Below are 18,152 nucleotides of genomic sequence, written 5' to 3'. Positions count from 1 at the left end.
AAATGAAAAGGAGGTGGGGTGGCATTGCTGGTTAAAGAGGAAATTAATGCAATAATAAGAAAGGACATTAGCTTGGATGATGTGGAATCGGTATGGGTGGAGCTACGGAATACCAAAGGGCAGAAAACGCTTGTGAGAATTGTGTACAGACCACCAAACAATAGTAGTGAGGTTGGGGACAGCATCAAACAAGAAATTAGGGATGCATGCAATAAAGGTGCAGCAGTTATCATGGGTGACTTTAATCTATATATTGATTGGGCTAACCAAACTGGTAGCAATGCGATGGAGGAGAATTTCCTGGAGTGTATTAGGGATGGTTTTCTGGGCCAATATGTCGAGGAACCAATTAGGGAGCTGGCCATCCTCGAATGGGTGATGTGTAATGAGAAAGGACCAATTAGCAATCTTATTGTATGAAGCCCCTTGGGGAAGAGTGACCATAACATGGTAGAATTCTTTATTAAGATGGAGAGTGACACAGTTAATTCAGAAACTAAGGTCCTGAACTTAAGGAAAGGTAACTTTGATGGTTTGAGGCGTGAATTGGCTAGAATAGACTGGAAAATGATACTTAAAGTGTTGACAGTGGATAATCAATGGCAAACATTTAAAGATCACATGGATGAACTTCAGCAATTATACATCCCTGTCTGGAGTAAAAATAAAATGGGGAAGGTGGCTCAACCGTGGCTAACAAAGGAAATTAAGGATCGTGTTTAATCCAAGGAAGAGGCATATAAATTGGCCAGAAAAAGCAGCAAATCTGAGGACTGGGAACAATTTAGAATTCAGCAGAGGAGGACAAAGGTTTTAATTAAGAGGGGGATAATAGAGTACGAGAAGAAGCTTACCGGGAACATAAAAACTGACTGCAAAAGCTTCTATAGATATGTGAAGAGAAAATGATTAGTGAAGACAAACATAGCTCCCTTGCAGTCGGATTCAGGTGAATTTATAATGGGGAACAAAGAAATCGCAGACCAATTGAACAAATACTTTGGTTCTGTCTTCATGAAGGAAGACACAAATAACCTTCCGGAAGTACAGGGGACCGAGGGTCTATTGAGAAGGAGGAACTGAAGGAAATCCTTATTAGGCGGAAAATTGTGTTCGGGAAATTGATGGGATTGAAGGCCGATAAATCCCCGGGACCTGATAGTCTGTATCCCAGAGTACTTAAGGAAGTGGCCCTAGAAATAGTGGATGCATTGGTGATCATTTTCCAACCGTCTATCAACTCTGGATCAGTTCCTATGGACTGGAGGGTAGCTACTCTAACTTTAAAAAGGGAGAGAGAGAGAAAGTGGGTAATAATAGACTGGTTAGCCTGACATCAGTAGTGGGGAAAATGTTGGAATCAATTACTAAGGATGAAATGGCAGCACATTTGGAAAGCAGCGACACGATCGGTCCAAGCCAGCATGGATTTATGAAGGGGAAATGCTTGACAAATCTTCTGGAATTTTTTGAGGATGTAACTAATAGAGTGGACAAGGGAGAACCAGTGGATGTGGTGTATTTGGACTTTCAAAAGGCTTTTGACAAAGTCCCACACAAGAGATTGGTGTGCAAAATCAAAGCACATGTTATTGAGGGTAATATACTGAAATGGATAGAGAACTGGTTGGCAGACAGGAGGCAGAGAGTCGGGATAAACGGGTCCTTTTCAGAATGGCAGGCAGTGACTAGTGGAGTGCCACAGGGCTCAGTGCTGGGACCCCAGCTCTTTACAATATACATCAATGATTTAGATGAAGGAATTGAGTGTAATATCTCCAAGTTTGCAGATGACACTAAACTGGGTGGCGGTGTGAGCTGTGACGGGGACGCTAAGAGGTTGCAGGGTTACTTGGACAGGTTAGGTGAGTGAGCAAATGCATGGCAGATGCAGTATAATGTGGATAAATGTGAGGTTATCCACTTTGGGGGCAAAAACGCAAAGACAGAATATTATCTGAATGGTGGCAGACTCGGAAAAGGGGAGGTGCAACGAGACCTGGGTGTCATGGTTCATCAGTCATTGAAAGTTGGCATATAGGTACAGCAGGCGGTGAAGAAGGCAAATGGTATGTTGTCCTTCATAGCTAGGGGATTTGAATATCGGAGCAGGGAAGTTTTACTGCAGTTGTACAGGGCCTTGGTGAGGCCTCACCTGGAATATTGTGTTCAGTTTTGGTCTCCTAATCAGAGGAAGGACGTTCTTGCTATTGAGGGAGTGCAGCGAAGGTTCACCAGACTGATTCCCGGGATGGCTGGACTGACATATGAGGAGAGACTGGATCAACTGGGCCTTTATACATTGGAGTTTAGAAGGATGAGAGGGGATCTCATAGAAACCTATAAGATTCTGACGGGACTGGACAGGTTAGATGCAGGTAGAATGTTCCCGATGTTGGGGAAGTCCAGAACCAGGAGACACAGTCTTAGGATAACGGGTATGCCATTTAGGACTGAAATGAGGAGAAACTTCTTTACTCAGAGAGTTGTTAACCTGTGGAATCCCCTGCCGCAGAGAGTTGTTGATGCCAGTTCATTGGATATATTCAAGAGGAAGTTAGATATGGCCCTTACGGCTCAGGGCATTAAGGGATATGGAGAGAAAGCAGGAAAGGGGTACTAAGGGAATGATCAGCCATGATCTTATTGAATGGTGGTGCAGGCTCGAAGGGCCGAATGGCCTACTCCTGCACCTATTTTCTATGTTTCTATGTTACAACTCTCTGAGAGAAGAAATTCCTGCTCATCTCCATTTTAAATGTGCGATCCCTTATTCTAAATTCCCCCATGAGGGAAAACATCCTCTCTGCATCTACCTTGTCGAGCCCCCTCGTTATCTTATATGTCTCAATAAGATCACCTTTCATTCTTCTGAACTCCAATGAGTACAGGCCCAACCTGCTCAACCTTTCTTCATAAGTCAAACTCTTCATCTCAGGAATCAACTGGTGAACCTTCGCTGAACTGCCTCCAATGCAAGTATTTCCCTTCTTAAACAAGGAGACCAAAACTGTGCGCAGTACTCCAGATGTGGCCTCACCAATACCCTGTACAGTTGTAGCAGGACTTCCCTGCTTTTATACTCCATCCCCCTTGCAATAAAGGCCAACATTCCATTTGCCTTCCTGATTACTTGCTGTACCTGCATACTAACTTTTGTGTTTCATGCACAAGGACCCCCAGGTCCCTCTGTACTGCTGCATTTTGTAATTTTTCTCCATTTAAATTATAATTAAAAAAAAAAAAATGTTCTGCCAAAGTGGATAACCTCACACTTTCCCACATTATATTCCATCTGCCAAATGTTTGCCCACTCACTTAGCCTATCTATATCCCTTTGCAGATTTTTTGTGTCCTCCTCACAACTTGCTTTCCCACCCATCTTTGTAGCATCAGCAAACTTGGCTACATGACACTTGGTCCCTTCATCCAAATCATGAATATAGATTGTAACTAGTTGAGACCACAGCACTGATCCCTGCGGCACCCAACTAGTTATTGTTTGCCAACCGGAAAATGAACTATTTATCCCGACTCTGTTTTCTGTTAGTTAGCCAATCCTCTATCCATGCTAATATATTACCCTCAACCCCGTGAACCTTGATCTTGTACAGTAACCTTTTATGTGGCACTTTATTGAATGCCTTCTGGAAATCCAAATACACCACATCCACTGGTTCCCCTTTATCCACCCTGTTCGTTACATCCTCAAAGAACTCTAACAAATTTGTCAAACATGATTTCCCTTTCATAAAACCATGCTGACTCTGCTTGACTGAATTATGCTTTTCCAAATGTCCTGCTACTGCTTCCTTAATAATGGACTCCAACATTTTCCCAATGACAGATGTTAGGCTAACTGGTCTATAGTTTCCTGCTTTCTGTCTGCCTCCTTTTTTAAATAGGGACGTTATATTTGCGGTTTTCCAATCCGCTGGGATCTCCCCAGAATCCAGGGAATTTTGGTAGATTACAACGAATGCATCCACTCTCTCTGCAGCCACTTCTTTTAAGAGCCTAGATGCAAGCCATCAGGTCCAGGGGATTTGACGCCTTTAGTCCCATTATTTTACTGAGTACTACTTCTTCAGTGGAAGTGATTGTTTTAAGTGCCCCCCTCCCTCTAGCCCCTTGATCATCCACTATTGGCATGTTTTAGTGTCTTCTACCGTGAAGACCAATACAAAATATTTGTTCAACGTCTCTGCCATTTCCTTGTTTCCCATTATTACTTCCCCAGTCTCATCCTCTGAGGGACCAATATTTACTTTAGCCACTCTTTTCCTTTTTATCTACCTGTAGAAACTCTTACTATCTGTTTTTATATTTCTTGCTAGTTTACTTTCATAATCTATCTTCCCTCTCTTTATTTTTTTTTTAGTCATTCTTTGCTGGTTTTTAAAAGTTTACTAATCCTCTGGCCTCCCACTAATCTTGGCCACTTTGTATGTCCTTGTTTTCAATTTGATACCATCCTTTATTTCCTTAGTTAGCCACAGATGGTTACCCCTTCTCTTAATGTCTTTCCTTCTTATTGGAATATATTTTTGTTGAGAGATATGAAATATCTCCTTAAATATCCACCACTGCTTATCAACAGTCTTACACTTTAATCTGTTATCCCAGTGCACTTTAGCCAACTCTGCCTTCATACCTTTGTAGTCCCCTAAAATGTCTGTGCTCCTCTAATTCTGCCCTCCTGAGCATCCCTGCTTGTAATCGCTCAACCATCGGTGGCCGTGCCTTCTGTTGCCTGGGCCCCAAGCTCTGGAACTCCCTGCCTAAACCTCTCTACCGCTCCTTCTTCCTTCAAGACACTCCTTAAAACATACCTCTTTGACCAAGCTTTTAGTCATCTGCGCTAATTCAACTTGTGCGGCGCGGTGTCAAATTTTTAGCGCACAGTACTCCTGTGAAGCGCCTTGCGACGTTTCACTACGTTAAAGGCGCTATATAAATACAAGTTGTTATTGTAATCATCCCAGCCCCTGAGTCAGAAGGTGCAGGTTTCCAGCCTCATTCCAGACAGTCCCGGTGAGTGGAGACGGGAGCTCTGGCTCTGAATTCCGGGTTGACATCCAGCAGGATACTAGTGTCCGGTGGGTGTGGGTAGTCCTTTCCTCATTGTAGAGGCTGTGGGTAGCCACAAACTGCTCCCGCCATATGGGACTAACCTCCCTCTTCGCTGGTGTAAAGATGGTTACGGCCATGGTAGGAGCGATCACATTGCGGCCTGTCAGACTGTTAGTCAGCCTGCGAATCATTCTGCTGCTTCACACTCCAATGGAATATTGGAAAAACAAACAAGACATTATAGAAATGTAATTATTTGTCTTTATTTTCTACTGCTGTCTAGAATCTCAATGTCTGGTTCTTGTTTCTAGTTACACGAACAGAGTTGTCGGGAACGGACTCAAAGAACAGGCCAACAACCCGGAAGTAAAAGTCCGAGGACCTGACCCGATGGTCAAGCAAGTCGTTGACAAGCTCTTGTATATTAACAAGGTAAGATGCTTGGACCCACAACTGTCCATGGAGCAGTAAATCAGCCACATGGCAGAGCTGAGAGAACTAGGCAAATAGGTGTTAAAGTGTTCTTGCCGTTTATGGAAATTTTTGTGAAAGGGGTTCTTCTTGTTCGTTATGTACCAACGTCTCTTCCTTCTTCAAGATAACCTCCTGTGCCCCCCGGATACGCAACGGCTCTTTACTGGCTGCTGACACCTGAAATTGTGGCCCCCTTCCCTCTGCTGCTGCTCCTGGTACATCCTGAGTGACCACCCAAGAGCCAAAAGATATCCTCAGATGAGCCACCTCATGTTGTTGGATAAGGTCAAGCCAAATGGCGCAAATGTGTGGAGTGCCGAAATAGAACAGACACTGCAATGCTGCACAGAGACTAAATTATTAACCCCTCTGTATCTGTCACTCTCTCTTTGTCTGCCTCTGTTTCTGTGTCTCTGACTTATCTAGCTCTGTGTCTTTCGAAGTCCACTCTCTCTCTATTTCTGTCTCTGTGAGCTCTCTGCCTCTCTCTATTTCTGTCTCTGTGAGCTCTCTGTCTTTGTCTCTCTTTTTCTATCTATCTCTGTGAGCTCTCTGTTTCTCTTTAGAAACATAGAAAATAGGTGCAGGAGTAGGCCATTCGGCCCTATTCAATGAGTTCATGGCTGAACATGCAACTTCAGTACCCCATTCCTGCTTTCTCACCATACCCCTTGATCCCCTTAGTTGTAAGGACTACATCTAACTCTTTTTTGAATATATTTAGTGAATTGGCCTCAACAACTTTCTGTGGTAGAGAATTCCACAGGTTCACCACTCTCTGGGTGAAGAAGTTCCTCCTCATCTCGGTCCTAAATGGCTTACCCCTTATCCTTAGACTGTGACCCCTGGTTCTGGACTTCCCCAACATTGGGAACATTCTTCCTGCATCTAACCTGTCTAAACCCATCAGAATTTTAAATGTTTCTATGAGGTCCCCTCTTATTCTTCTGAACTCCAGTGAATACAAGCCCAGTTGATCCAGTCTTTCTTGATATGTCAGTCCCGCCATCCCGGGAATCAGTCTGGTGAACCTTCTCTGCACTCCCTCAATAGCAAGAATGTCCTTCCTCAGGTTAGGAGACCAAAACTGTACACAATACTCCAGGTGTGGCCTCACCAAGGCCCTGTACAACTGTAGCAACACCTCCCTGCCCCTGTACTCAAATCCCCTCGCTATGAAGGCCAACATGCCATTTGCTTTCTTAACCGCCTGCTGTACCTGCATGCCAACCTTCAATGACTGATGTACCATGACACCCAGGTCTCGTTGCACCTCCCCTTTTCCTAATCTGTCACCATTCAGATAATAGTCTGTCTCTCTGTTTTTACCACCAAAGTGGATAACCTCACATTTATCCACATTATACTTCATCTGCCATGCATTTGCCCACTCACCTAACCTATCCAAGTCGCTCTGCAGCCTCATAGCATCCTCCTCGCAGCTCACACTGCCACCTAACTTAGTGTCATCTGCAAATTTGGAGATACTACATTTAATCCCCTCATCTAAATCATTAATGTACAGTGTAAACAGCTGGGGCCCCAGCACAGAACCTTGATGTACCCCACTAGTCACCGCCTGCCATTCTGAAAAGTACCCATTTACTCCTACTCTTTGCTTCCTGTCTGACGACCAGTTCTCAATCCATGTCAGCACACTACCCCCAATCCCATGTGCTTTAATTTTGCACATTAATCTTTTGTGTGGGACCTTGTCGAAAGCCTTCTGAAAGTCCAAATATACCACATCAACTAGTTCTCCCTTGTCCACTCTACTGGAAACATCCTCAAAAAATTCTAGAAGATTTGTCAAGCATGATTTCCCTTTCACAAATCCATGTTGACTTGGACCTATCATGTCATCTCTTTCCAAATGCGCTGCTATGACATCCTTAATAATTGATTCCATCATCTTACCCACTACTGATGTCAGGCTTACCGGTCTATAATTCCCTGTTTTCTCTCTCCCTCCCTTTTTAAAAAGTGGGGTTACATTGGCTACCCTCCACTCTATAGGAACTGATCCAGAGTCAATGGAATGTTGGAAAATGACTGTCAATGCATCCGCTATTTCCAAGGCCACCACCCTAAGTACTCTGGGATGCAGTCCATCAGGCCCTGGGGATTTATCGGCCTTCAATCCCATTAATTTCCCCAACACAATTTCCCGACTAATAAGGATTTCCCTCAGTTCCTCCTCCTTACTAGACCCTCTGACCCCTCTTATATCCGGAAGGTTATTAGTGTCCTCCTTTTAGTTTTAGTTAAAATCTAGACAGGCTCCAATGGGTAGGTAATTGCATCAAGTAGTCTGGTCCTTAACCACAGACTAGAAAAATCCCCAAATTCAAATTACTCATCCATGCCGACTTGGATTTCAGCTCGGCAGCAGTGACCTCTGTCCATCAGCTGGGCAAAGGCAAAATGAAGGCATTCAATGGTGAAATAAGTACATTTTGACTATTCCTGTAATCAATCATTTTTAGCACTCGCTAAAACATACTTCACCATGTTTGTTTATCTGTCTGTCAGCTCTCTATCTCGCTCTGTCTCTCTCTTCTGTCTCTGTCAGCTCTTTTGTCTCTATCTCACTCTCTCTGTCTCTCTCTATCTCTGTCTCCGTGAGTTGTCTGTCTCTGTTTCCATCTCTCTCTTTATCTCCGTCACTGTGATTGCTCTGCCCACCACTCACCCAATGTCCCCCATGTCTTTGAGGTCTCTCTCTTTCTATCTCTTTTTCTCTCGCTCTCTTTCTTTCTCTCTGACTGTCTCTTCCTCTTTGTCTCTCTCTCTTCTACTCTCTCTGCCTCTCTCTCTTGCTCTATCCCTCACTGCCTATCTTCTTTTTCTCTCTCTATCTCTGTCTCTCTGTCTCTGTCTCACTCGCTCTGCCTCACTCTCACACTTTCTGTCTTGCTCTTTCCTTCTCTTCCCGCGCCCTCTCTATCTCTCTCCATTGCTTACTCTCTCTTTATTTCTCTCTCTCGGTTGCTCCTCTGCTTTCTGACCTTCTGAGTTTGCACACAGATGACTTTTACTGTACAATGCCGGTTACTGTAACTCAGGCAACAGCGTTTGGGTCACATGCTCATGTGACAAATGTTAAGTTGAGGAGACAGAGATACGTTTGGGTTGACTGGTCATATGTTGCGATTCGAGACTGTCCAGAAGAGATTCCCATATCCAACTTAACTCTGCCCCTACACACAAAGCCTCCCATTCTGACAGCTCCTCGCCCCATAAATAACTCCTTCATAACATTTCAGCCCGCCCCGTTGTAAACCTATTTATATAACGGCTTAGTTTTCAGGAATGTTGGAACAACATCTGGACTGTGAGTGTTGAGCATGAGATGGCCATGTGTGGGCCACATGATGGTGTGTCACATGGCTGCTCCTCTCACAAACAGCCCTACTCGACCAATCACCCGCTGAACTCAGGAAGTGGCACAGTTGCTCTCAATTCTCTTTTGACGTTGCCTGTGTTCCTCTGAGGGTGAAGCCAACAGAAGTCTCCCGGTTTGTGCCGAGTTGCTTGATTCAGCCACGGCATGTGAGAATGGGACTTTAGATTCCCTGGGCTGCAAGGTTGGGATAATCCATCAGACTCCCTGATCCGGATTGCCGTCCACTGAATCCTGACGTGATCTGGCCAGGCTGTGACATTCCCAAGGTTGAACAGCTCACTCGTACGACTCATATGGGATTAATGAAAGAAAGACTTGCATTTATATAGCGCCTTTCACAACCATCAGACATCTCAAAGCACTTTACAGCCAATGAAGTACTTTTGAAGTGTAGTCACTGTTGCAATGTTGGAAACACAGCAGCCAACTTGCGCACAGCGCGCTCCCACAAACATCAATGTGATAATGATCAGATAATCTGTTTTTGTTATGTTGATTGAGGGATCAATATTGACCAGGACACCGGGATAACACCCCTGCTCTTCTTCGAAATAGTGCCATGGGATCTTTTACATCCACCTGAGAGGGCAGACGTCTCAGCACTCCCTCAGCACTGCACTGGGAGTGTCAGCCTAGATTTACGTGCTCAAGTCCCAGGAGTGGGACTTGAACCCACAACCTTCTGACTCAGAGACGAGTGTGCTGCCCACTGAGCCACCGCTGACACACTCGAGTGAGATGTCAGAGGGTGCTAGGAACCAGGGAACAGTCCGTCGGAGAGAACTGGCCTCTTCAATAAACCAAAGGAGAAAACTGAAGAAAGACTAACTGGACTGTGGTGTGTATAATGTCAAAGTTATTTAGAGGCTGAAGAGAAAAAAACAAAAAATTGCTGTTATATTACACTTGTCACATCTTTGCTTTACAACCAATGAATTATTTTGCAGAGTAATCACTGTTGCTATGTAGGTAATGGAAGGAGAGAATTTGCAGAGAGCAAAGTCCAGCAAATAGTAAATTAGATAAATGATTAGTTAATGGTGGTGTTTGCGGCAGGAAAGCTGGGGAAGGATATATTGCAAAGCTCCCTACTCCTCTGGAAATAATACCATGAGAGATATTATGTCCACATGACCAGACAGATGGGGTCTCAGGTTAACATCCTATCTGAAAGCTGGCGTCTCCGGAAATGCAGCAGTACTGCACCGGAATGCCAGCCGATGATTTGATGTGGATTTTCCACTTTGCTGCACCAGAGAGGTTCGCACTCCCCGGGTACAGCAGCGCGAGAAATGGGGTGGGATCCCGTTACATTAGGTCTCCAGCCTCACCGTACTTTACCCGGGGCTTTGAATTTGATGTCACCGCTCCATCACTTGGTGTTGGCGCGGAGCCAGCATTAAAATCTTAATGAGGTGGGAGGGGGCATTCTGGGCCTCGCTTTCCGCAGCCCCCCCCAACAGTGTTCGGCTCAGTGGGGGACCGCCTGCAGAAAGCAGGCCAAAAGGCCAAAGGTGATGGAGGAGCCATCAGACAGTTTCTTCCCTAGTTTTCTGGCGTTCCGGTCAGGTCTGTGCCTGGCAGTGTGCCCATTGAGGAAAATCTATCCTGATGTGCTCAAGCCCTAGAATAGGCCTTCATCGTTCTGATGGTGGGATGTGGCTTCAACTCATTTACACTGGACTGGGTTATGAACCTTCAGACCAGGAGTGAGCCATGAACCTTCTGACTGAGAGTGAACCTTGAACCTTCTGACAAGGACTGGGCCATGAACCCTCTGACCGGGAGTGAATCTTGAACCTTCTGAGCAGGAGTGAGCCATGAACCCTCTGACCTGGAGTGAGCCATGAACCCTCTGACCTGGAGTGAGCCATGAACCTACAGACCTGGAGTGAGCCATGAACCTTCTGACCTGGAGTGAGCCATGAACCTTCTGACCGGGAGTGAGCCTTGAACCTTCTGACCAGGAGTGGGCCATGAACCTTCTGACCTGGAGTGAGCCATGAACCTTCTGACCGGGAGTAAGCCATGAAACTTCTGACTAGGAGTGGGCATGACCTTTCTGGCCTGGAGTAAACCTTGAACCCTCTGACCAGGAGTTGGCCATGAACCTTCTGACCGGGAGTGAGCCATGAACCTTCTGACCGGGAGTGAGCCTTGAACCTTCTGACCAGGAGTGGGCCATGAAGCTTCTGACCTGGAATGAGCCATGAACCTTCTGACCGGGAGTAAGCCATGAGCCTTCTGACCAGGAGTGGCCCATGAACTTTCTGGCCTGGAGTGAACCTTGAACCCTCTGACCAGGAGTTGGCCATGAACCTTCTGACCAGGAATGAGCCATGAACCTTCTGACTGGGAGTGAGCCTTGAACCTTCTGACCGGGAGTTGGCCATGAACCTTCTGACCAGGAATGAGCCATGAACCTTCTGACTGGGAGTGAGCCTTGAACCTTCTGACCGGGAGTTGGCCATGAACCTTCTGACCAGGAGTGGGCCATGAACCTTCTGACCTGGAGTGAGCCATGAACCTTCTGACCTGGAGTGAGCCAAGAACCTTCTGACCTGGAGTTGGCCATGAACCTTCTGACCTGGAGTGAGCCATGAACCTTCTGACCTGGAGTTGGCCATGAACCTTCTGACCTGGAGTGAGCCATGAAACTTCTGACCTGGAGTTGGCCATGAACCTTCTGACCTGGAGTGAGCCATAAACCTTCTGACCTGGAGTGAGCCATGAACCTTCTGACCGGGAGTTGGCCATGAACTTTCTGACCTGGAGTGAACCTTGAACCCTCTGACCAGGAGTTGGCCATGAACCTTCTGACCTGGAATGAGCCATGAACCTTCTGACTGGGAGTGAGCCTTGAACCTTCTGACCGGGAGTTGGCCATGAACCTTCTGACCAGGAATGAGCCATGAACCTTCTGACTGGGAGTGAGCCTTGAACCTTCTGACCGGGAGTTGGCCATGAACCTTCTGACCAGGAGTGGGCCATGAACCTTCTGACCTGGAGTGAGCCATGAACCTTCTGACCTGGAGTGAGCCAAGAACCTTCTGACCTGGAGTTGGCCATGAACCTTCTGACCTGGAGTGAGCCATGAACCTTCTGACCTGGAGTTGGCCATGAACCTTCTGACCTGGAGTGAGCCATGAACCTTCTGACCTGGAGTTGGCCATGAACCTTCTGACCTGGAGTGAGCCATGAAACTTCTGACCTGGAGTTGGCCATGAACCTTCTGACCTGGAGTGAGCCATAAACCTTCTGACCTGGAGTGAGCCATGAACCTTCTGACCGGGAGTTGGCCATGAACTTTCTGACCTGGAGTGAACCTTGAACCCTCTGACCTGGAGTTGGCCATGGACCTTCTGACCTGGAGTGGGCCATGAACTTTCTGACCTGGAGTGAACCTTGAACCCTCTGACCTGGAGTTGGCCATGGACCTTCTGACCTGGAGTGAGCCATGAACTTTCTGACCTGGAGTGGTCCATGAACTTTCTGACTCAGACAATGGGATGTTACCAACTGAGCCAAACTGACATAAGTTTGCCTTTTAGTTGCGATATAAAGAGGAGCCACCACCACTGATGTTTTTTCCCCTTTGTGTTTATCTAGTGCTTTACTCAAAGTGCTGGTTCTCACTGGGACACACTTCCACCTGTGCTAAACATCCTCTATATCTCCAAAGTGACCAGAGGTGTGAGATCGGATATTGAGAGTCACGAGGTTGCTTGACCTCGGGAGGCATCACAGCTGAGCCTAATCCTGTTTCCACCTTTCACCACGCCCACTTTCCAGGAAGAGCATAGCAGTCAGGATCAGGAACCCTGGTTGATTTTCCATCACTTCCTTCTCCCCCTTGCTGCCCCCCTCCCCCCCCCCCCCCCCACCCCCACACACACACACACACACACCATCTTTCTAACCAAGGACACTGAGTCAGATTGCAGTGTTCCTTCTGCCACCCTGGCTGAGATCAGCTATCTCAGCACCAGAGCTTTAACCTGGGACATTCCAGGTCTTGTCTGCCTCAGAACCACATACTGGGCAGTGCCGTCAAGAACTGATTTATCTAGAGATCCCGAAAAGGGTAACACCCCATTTGTTCATAGAGTTTTAGAATAATAGTCTAGTCGGATCTATTTCACGGCAGGCGAGCCCCAGGAGGGCAGAGAAAACGCTTCAAGGACACCCTCAAAGCCTCCTTGAAAAAATGTAACATCCCCACTGACTCTTGGGAATCCCTGGCCCAAGACCGCACAAAGTGGAGGAGAAGCATCCGAGAAGGCGCCGAACACTTTGAGTCTCTTTGTCGGGAGCAGGCGGAAGCCAAGCGCAAACAGCGGAAGCAGTGTACAACAAGCCAGGCACCCCACCCACCCGTCCCTCCAACCACCGCCTGCCCCACCTGTGACAGAGACTGTAGATCCCGCATTGGACTCATCAGTCACCTGAGAACTCATGTTTGTGTGGAAGCAAGTCATCCTCGACTCCAGGGGGCTGCCTTAGAAGAAGAAGAGATCAGTACAGCACAGAAGGAGGCCATTTGGTTCATTGAGTCTGAGCCGGCTCTTTCGAAGAAAAACCCAGTAAGTCCCGCTCCCCTGTTCTTTCCCTGTCTCTGCAATTTTTTTCTCCTTCAGGTATTTATTCAATTCCCTTTTGAAGGCTGCGATCACATCTGTTTCCAGCACCCTATCAGGCAGTGCGTTCCAAATCCTAACCACTTGTTGCATAAAACTCTAGTACAGCTCTTGATGTAGAGCTCTTTTGATTTCTGTTTCAGTCTTCTCAAAACAAATAACATTTAAGCAGTGTACTGCCCAGGAATGAACTCACCACATAATATACAGTAGCTGTGTTCCATACATTACTGCAGGGTAATTCTGCATTAATGACCCTGTCTCATGATTCATGCACCAAAGACCATGAATATGTAAATATTTCTTTTCCTGAAAAGATGTGGAAGTGTTTCAAGTGCAATTCTGTTTGATATCCTTCGTCCCTTGAAGATGTGCTTGGTTTGACATTTACAACTAATTGATAATGTGTCCGGTTTGGTAATCTGCTGTGATGTCATTGGAGACACTTTACAACCATATTTTTCTCAGCTGTTGAACTGCGAATTAACAAAACCATTTCAGGAAAGGAACTGGGCAGGGAAGGAGCATAAACTTAATTCAAAACAACTGTCCTTACATGAGGATGCTAACTGTAAGAGTTTTCTTGTGGCTGCAGTGTGTACCATCTACAAGACGCACTGCAGCAACTCGTCAATCCCTTCCCATTTATTCCCATTGTATAGCATCCTAAAGAATCCAACCCTTCCCATTCACTCCTAATATATAAGAGTTTCAATGGACTAAGCTCCTTCCCATTCACTCCTGTTGTATAGAATCCCATTGGACTGAACCCTTCCCATTGTGAACAATTACAATGGATGTGATACAGGACTAACAACCGTGAGTTCAAATCTCACCATGACAAGTTGTGGGCCGAGAAATTGGACTGTGAAGCGAGTGCAACGAGGGGCAATTTCGGGGGCTGACCTGCACACCCAACAATGTCAGATACACATCCAATGCCATATTGGTTACAGCTCTGTAGAGGTCTCCCTAGGAGTTGCCTAAAACAGGCCTCAGGCCCCTTCAACTTGCTAATAAGGGGCCTACAGCTTGTTTTAGGACCCAAACCAGAAAATGGCTTGCCCTGAACCAAGAAGATGGTCGACCAGCTGCATTCAGGCTTACCTGATTAGCATGCCACATGACCAGTGGTCCTTAAAGGGACTTCTGGAGGCCACCACTAAAAAGGTAAGTTTTAAAAAATATACTTACTTGAATTTTTTTAATTGATTCATGAGATATGGGCATCGTTGGTAAGGCCAGCATTTATTACCCATCCCTAATTGCCCTTGAGAAGGCATCTTGACCCGTTGCAGTCCGTATGGTGAAGGTGATCCCACAGTGCTGTTAGGGAGAGAGTTCCAGGAGTTTGACCCAGCGACGATGAAGGAACGGCGATATATTTCCAAGCCAGGATGGTGTGACTTGGAGGGTGTAATATCTACACCTGTGAGTATGCTCACAGGTTGGTGGAGCTGTTGAGTTGGAAGTGGCTTAGTCAATCACGTGATGTTCACAAGACTTAATAAAACGCCAGCCAGTTGGGTTCGGGGGAGCCACAGTTAGGTAGGTGGTTGTGAGCCTGGTGGATGAACTGCTAATGTGTCATGTGATTGTTAAACCTTCGCTAATAAACCAACTGGTTTTTAATAGCAATCTGTTGCTATGAATTCTTAAGCAAAGAACCCATGAAGCAAATATATTACAGAGGGGACCTTGGAGGTGATGGTGTTCCCATGGCCCTGCTGCCCTTGCCCTTCTAGCTGGTAGAGATCACGCGTTTGGGAGGTGTGGTCGAAGAAGCCTTGGTGAGTTGCTGCAGTGCATCTTGTAGTTGGTACACACTGCAGACATGGTGGTGGAGGGAGTGAATGTTTAAGGTGGTGGATGGGGTGCCAATCAAGCGGGCTGCTTTGTCCTGCATGGTATTGAGCTTGTTGAGTGTTGTTGGAGCTGCACTCAGCCAGGCAAGTGGCGAGTATTCCATCACACTCCTGACTTGCGCCTTGTAGATGGTGGAGAGGCTTTGGGGGGTCAGGTGGTGAGACACTCGCTGCAGAATACCCAGCCTCTGACCTCCTGAATGTTGAGCTGGAGGTGTAGGAGTGCTCCTCCTTGCTCCACATTAAAACTGTCAGCCGCTGATAGCCATCGTTTGTTCCTCCCGCTCTCATTATCATAGGCAGTCCTTCAGAATCGAGGACGACTTGCTTCCACTCTTAAAATGAGTCCTTAGATGGCTGAACAGTCCAATACAGGAACCACAGTTCCTGTCACAGGGTGGACAGATAGTCATTGAGGGTAAGGGAGCGTGGGACAGGTTTGCTGCACACTCTTTCTGCTGCCTGCGCTTGGTTTCTGCATGCTCTCGGTGACGAGACTCGAGGTGCTCAGTGCCCTCCCGGATGCTCTTCCTCCAATTAGGGCGGTCTTCCACCAGGTCTATTGCCACCCCCATACCCTTCCTCCCAGTCTCACCTGAGACCCTCAGCTGACATTCCAGCTGTATGAATTCGCTCCCCCCCCCCCCCTCTCCACCCCCCACCTCCCCCCACCCACCTGCTACCGGTGCCCGAAGCTCAGCCGTACTGTACTAACAAGGCCGGCGGACCAATTTGCCATGGTCCCGCCTGCAGCCTCATAAGGCGCTTGCACTGAGTGCTGCAAAAGGCCGCACCACGATTCAGGCTCAATTCAATTTCTAGGCCGTGAAATTTAAACTGATTAAGTGTGGCACTGCAACAGCAACCCAGAGGTCAGGAGTTCAAAATGTACCGTGGCAAAACTGAAGTCAATAAATTTGGTAAAACGTGGGCTGGCATCAGGAACAATTGAAAGTTGTGAGGTTATCATAAAACCCAACTGGTTCACTATTGTGCTTCAGGGAAGGAAATTTGTACCCTTACCTTGTCTGGCCTACATGTAACTCCAGTCTCACACTGTGTGGTTGACTCTTAATGCCTTCAGAGCAACTGGGCATGCTCAATGAATGCTGCCTTGCTGGTGTCACACACACCTCAAGAACAAGTTAAAAGAATCACTTTTGTGTAGAAACTCAACTGACTGAAACTCTTCCCATTAACTCCCATTGCATAAGCTCTCAATGAACCAAATCCCTTTCCATTCACCCCCATTGTACAGACTCCCAATAGACCAAATCCCTTCCCATTCACCCCTATTGTATAGACTCCCAATAGACCAAATCCCTTCCCATGCACCCCCATTGTATAGACTCCCAATAGACCAAATCCCTTCCCATTCATTTTCATTGTATAGACTTTCAATGGACCAAGTCCCTTCCCATTCATCCCATTGAGTAGACTCTCAATGGGCCAAATCACTTCCCATTCATTTGCATTGTACAGAATTGTAATGGACCCCAATTCCCTTCATACTCGCTTCCAGTATATTGAATTTGACTGGGCCAAGTCAGATCCCATTCACTCTCATTTGATAAGTTGAGAATTTACCGGCCTTGTAAAGAAATACAGGATGAGGAGACCATTCAACCAGTCTTGTCCCGACATGACAGTGTTGATACCTGAAACAGTATAGAGTAGTTGTTCTTCACTTCAACATGTCCACTCCCCCCTGTAGATGAATACAGGCATGCAGAGCTCCACAGTGAGTCTGAAAGTCATGGAGATGCAGAGTGATTTTGTATGAGGTACAATACAGTGAGCTGCAGAGCCAACCTCACTCCACCCGCTCCCAAGAATGAGCTCTGGTCAAAACAGCAAGTTGTCCCACTTCCCATCCCAGCAATCTCCGCGACTCCTCTGATTGATCAAATTCTCGGCAGTTCTCAGCTGAAGCCAAGAACTAGGTTGACAATGGGCCATACTTGTCACAGATCGGAGCTTCACAGCCTGCATTCAAGGCCAGAGTCCAGAGATGGAAGAACAAGAATTGCTTGCATTTAAATAGCACCTTTCACAACCACTGGACATCTCAAAACACTTTACATTTGGAGTGTAGTCACTGTTGTAATGTAGGAAATGCAGCAGCCAACTTGCACACAGCAAGTTCCCACACACACAGCAATGTAATAATGACCCGATAATCTGTTTTTATTATGTTGATTGAGAGATAAACATTGGCCAACACACTGACGATAACTCCCCCTGCTCTTCTTCGAAATAGTGCCGTGGGATCTTTTATGTCCACCTGAGCAGGTAGACAGGGCTTCGGTTTAATGTCTCATCTGAAAGATGGCACCTCTGATACTGCAGCATTACACTGGAGTGTCAGCCTAGATTTATGTGCTCAGGTTCCTGGAGTGAGACTTGAACCCACAACCTTCTGACTCAGAGGCAGCGCAATGCATTAGCTGTCGCACCACCCAGCTACCCCAGTGAGGTCCATCTTTATCTGCAAGCACTGGAGGGGAAGTGTTGAGGTGACACATGGCCGGGGCAAAGGTGCGAAATCTCTTGTCTCCTTTCTATCAGGGATAAGGAATTTTCATTCAACTATTTCTCACCATCCTTTTTACTTACAGAGAAACATAGAAGCAATCTCAATAGGACCCCTGGCTGAATTGATTTGCATTATTCATTATCGCCTTTTAAATAATGAAT

The 18,152-nt window shown here is 46.5% G+C and overlaps 1 protein-coding gene across 2 annotated transcripts in view; it reads left to right on the top strand.

Annotated features, from left to right (window-relative positions):
• Positions 1-18,152, top strand: part of gpc5b (glypican 5b) — an 829,244-nt gene that overhangs the window by 477,559 nt on the left and 333,533 nt on the right. For both annotated transcript variants that reach the window (XM_070883293.1, XM_070883292.1), the window contains exon 7: positions 5,385-5,505. In XM_070883293.1, the coding sequence (XP_070739394.1) occupies positions 5,385-5,505 (121 nt within the window). The remainder of the gene's footprint in view (positions 1-5,384; positions 5,506-18,152) is intronic.

This window comes from Pristiophorus japonicus, chromosome 6, assembly GCF_044704955.1.
Source record: "Pristiophorus japonicus isolate sPriJap1 chromosome 6, sPriJap1.hap1, whole genome shotgun sequence".
In the NCBI taxonomy this organism is placed as follows: Eukaryota; Metazoa; Chordata; class Chondrichthyes; family Pristiophoridae; genus Pristiophorus; species Pristiophorus japonicus.
This window is presented reverse-complemented; position numbering and strand designations above follow the sequence as displayed.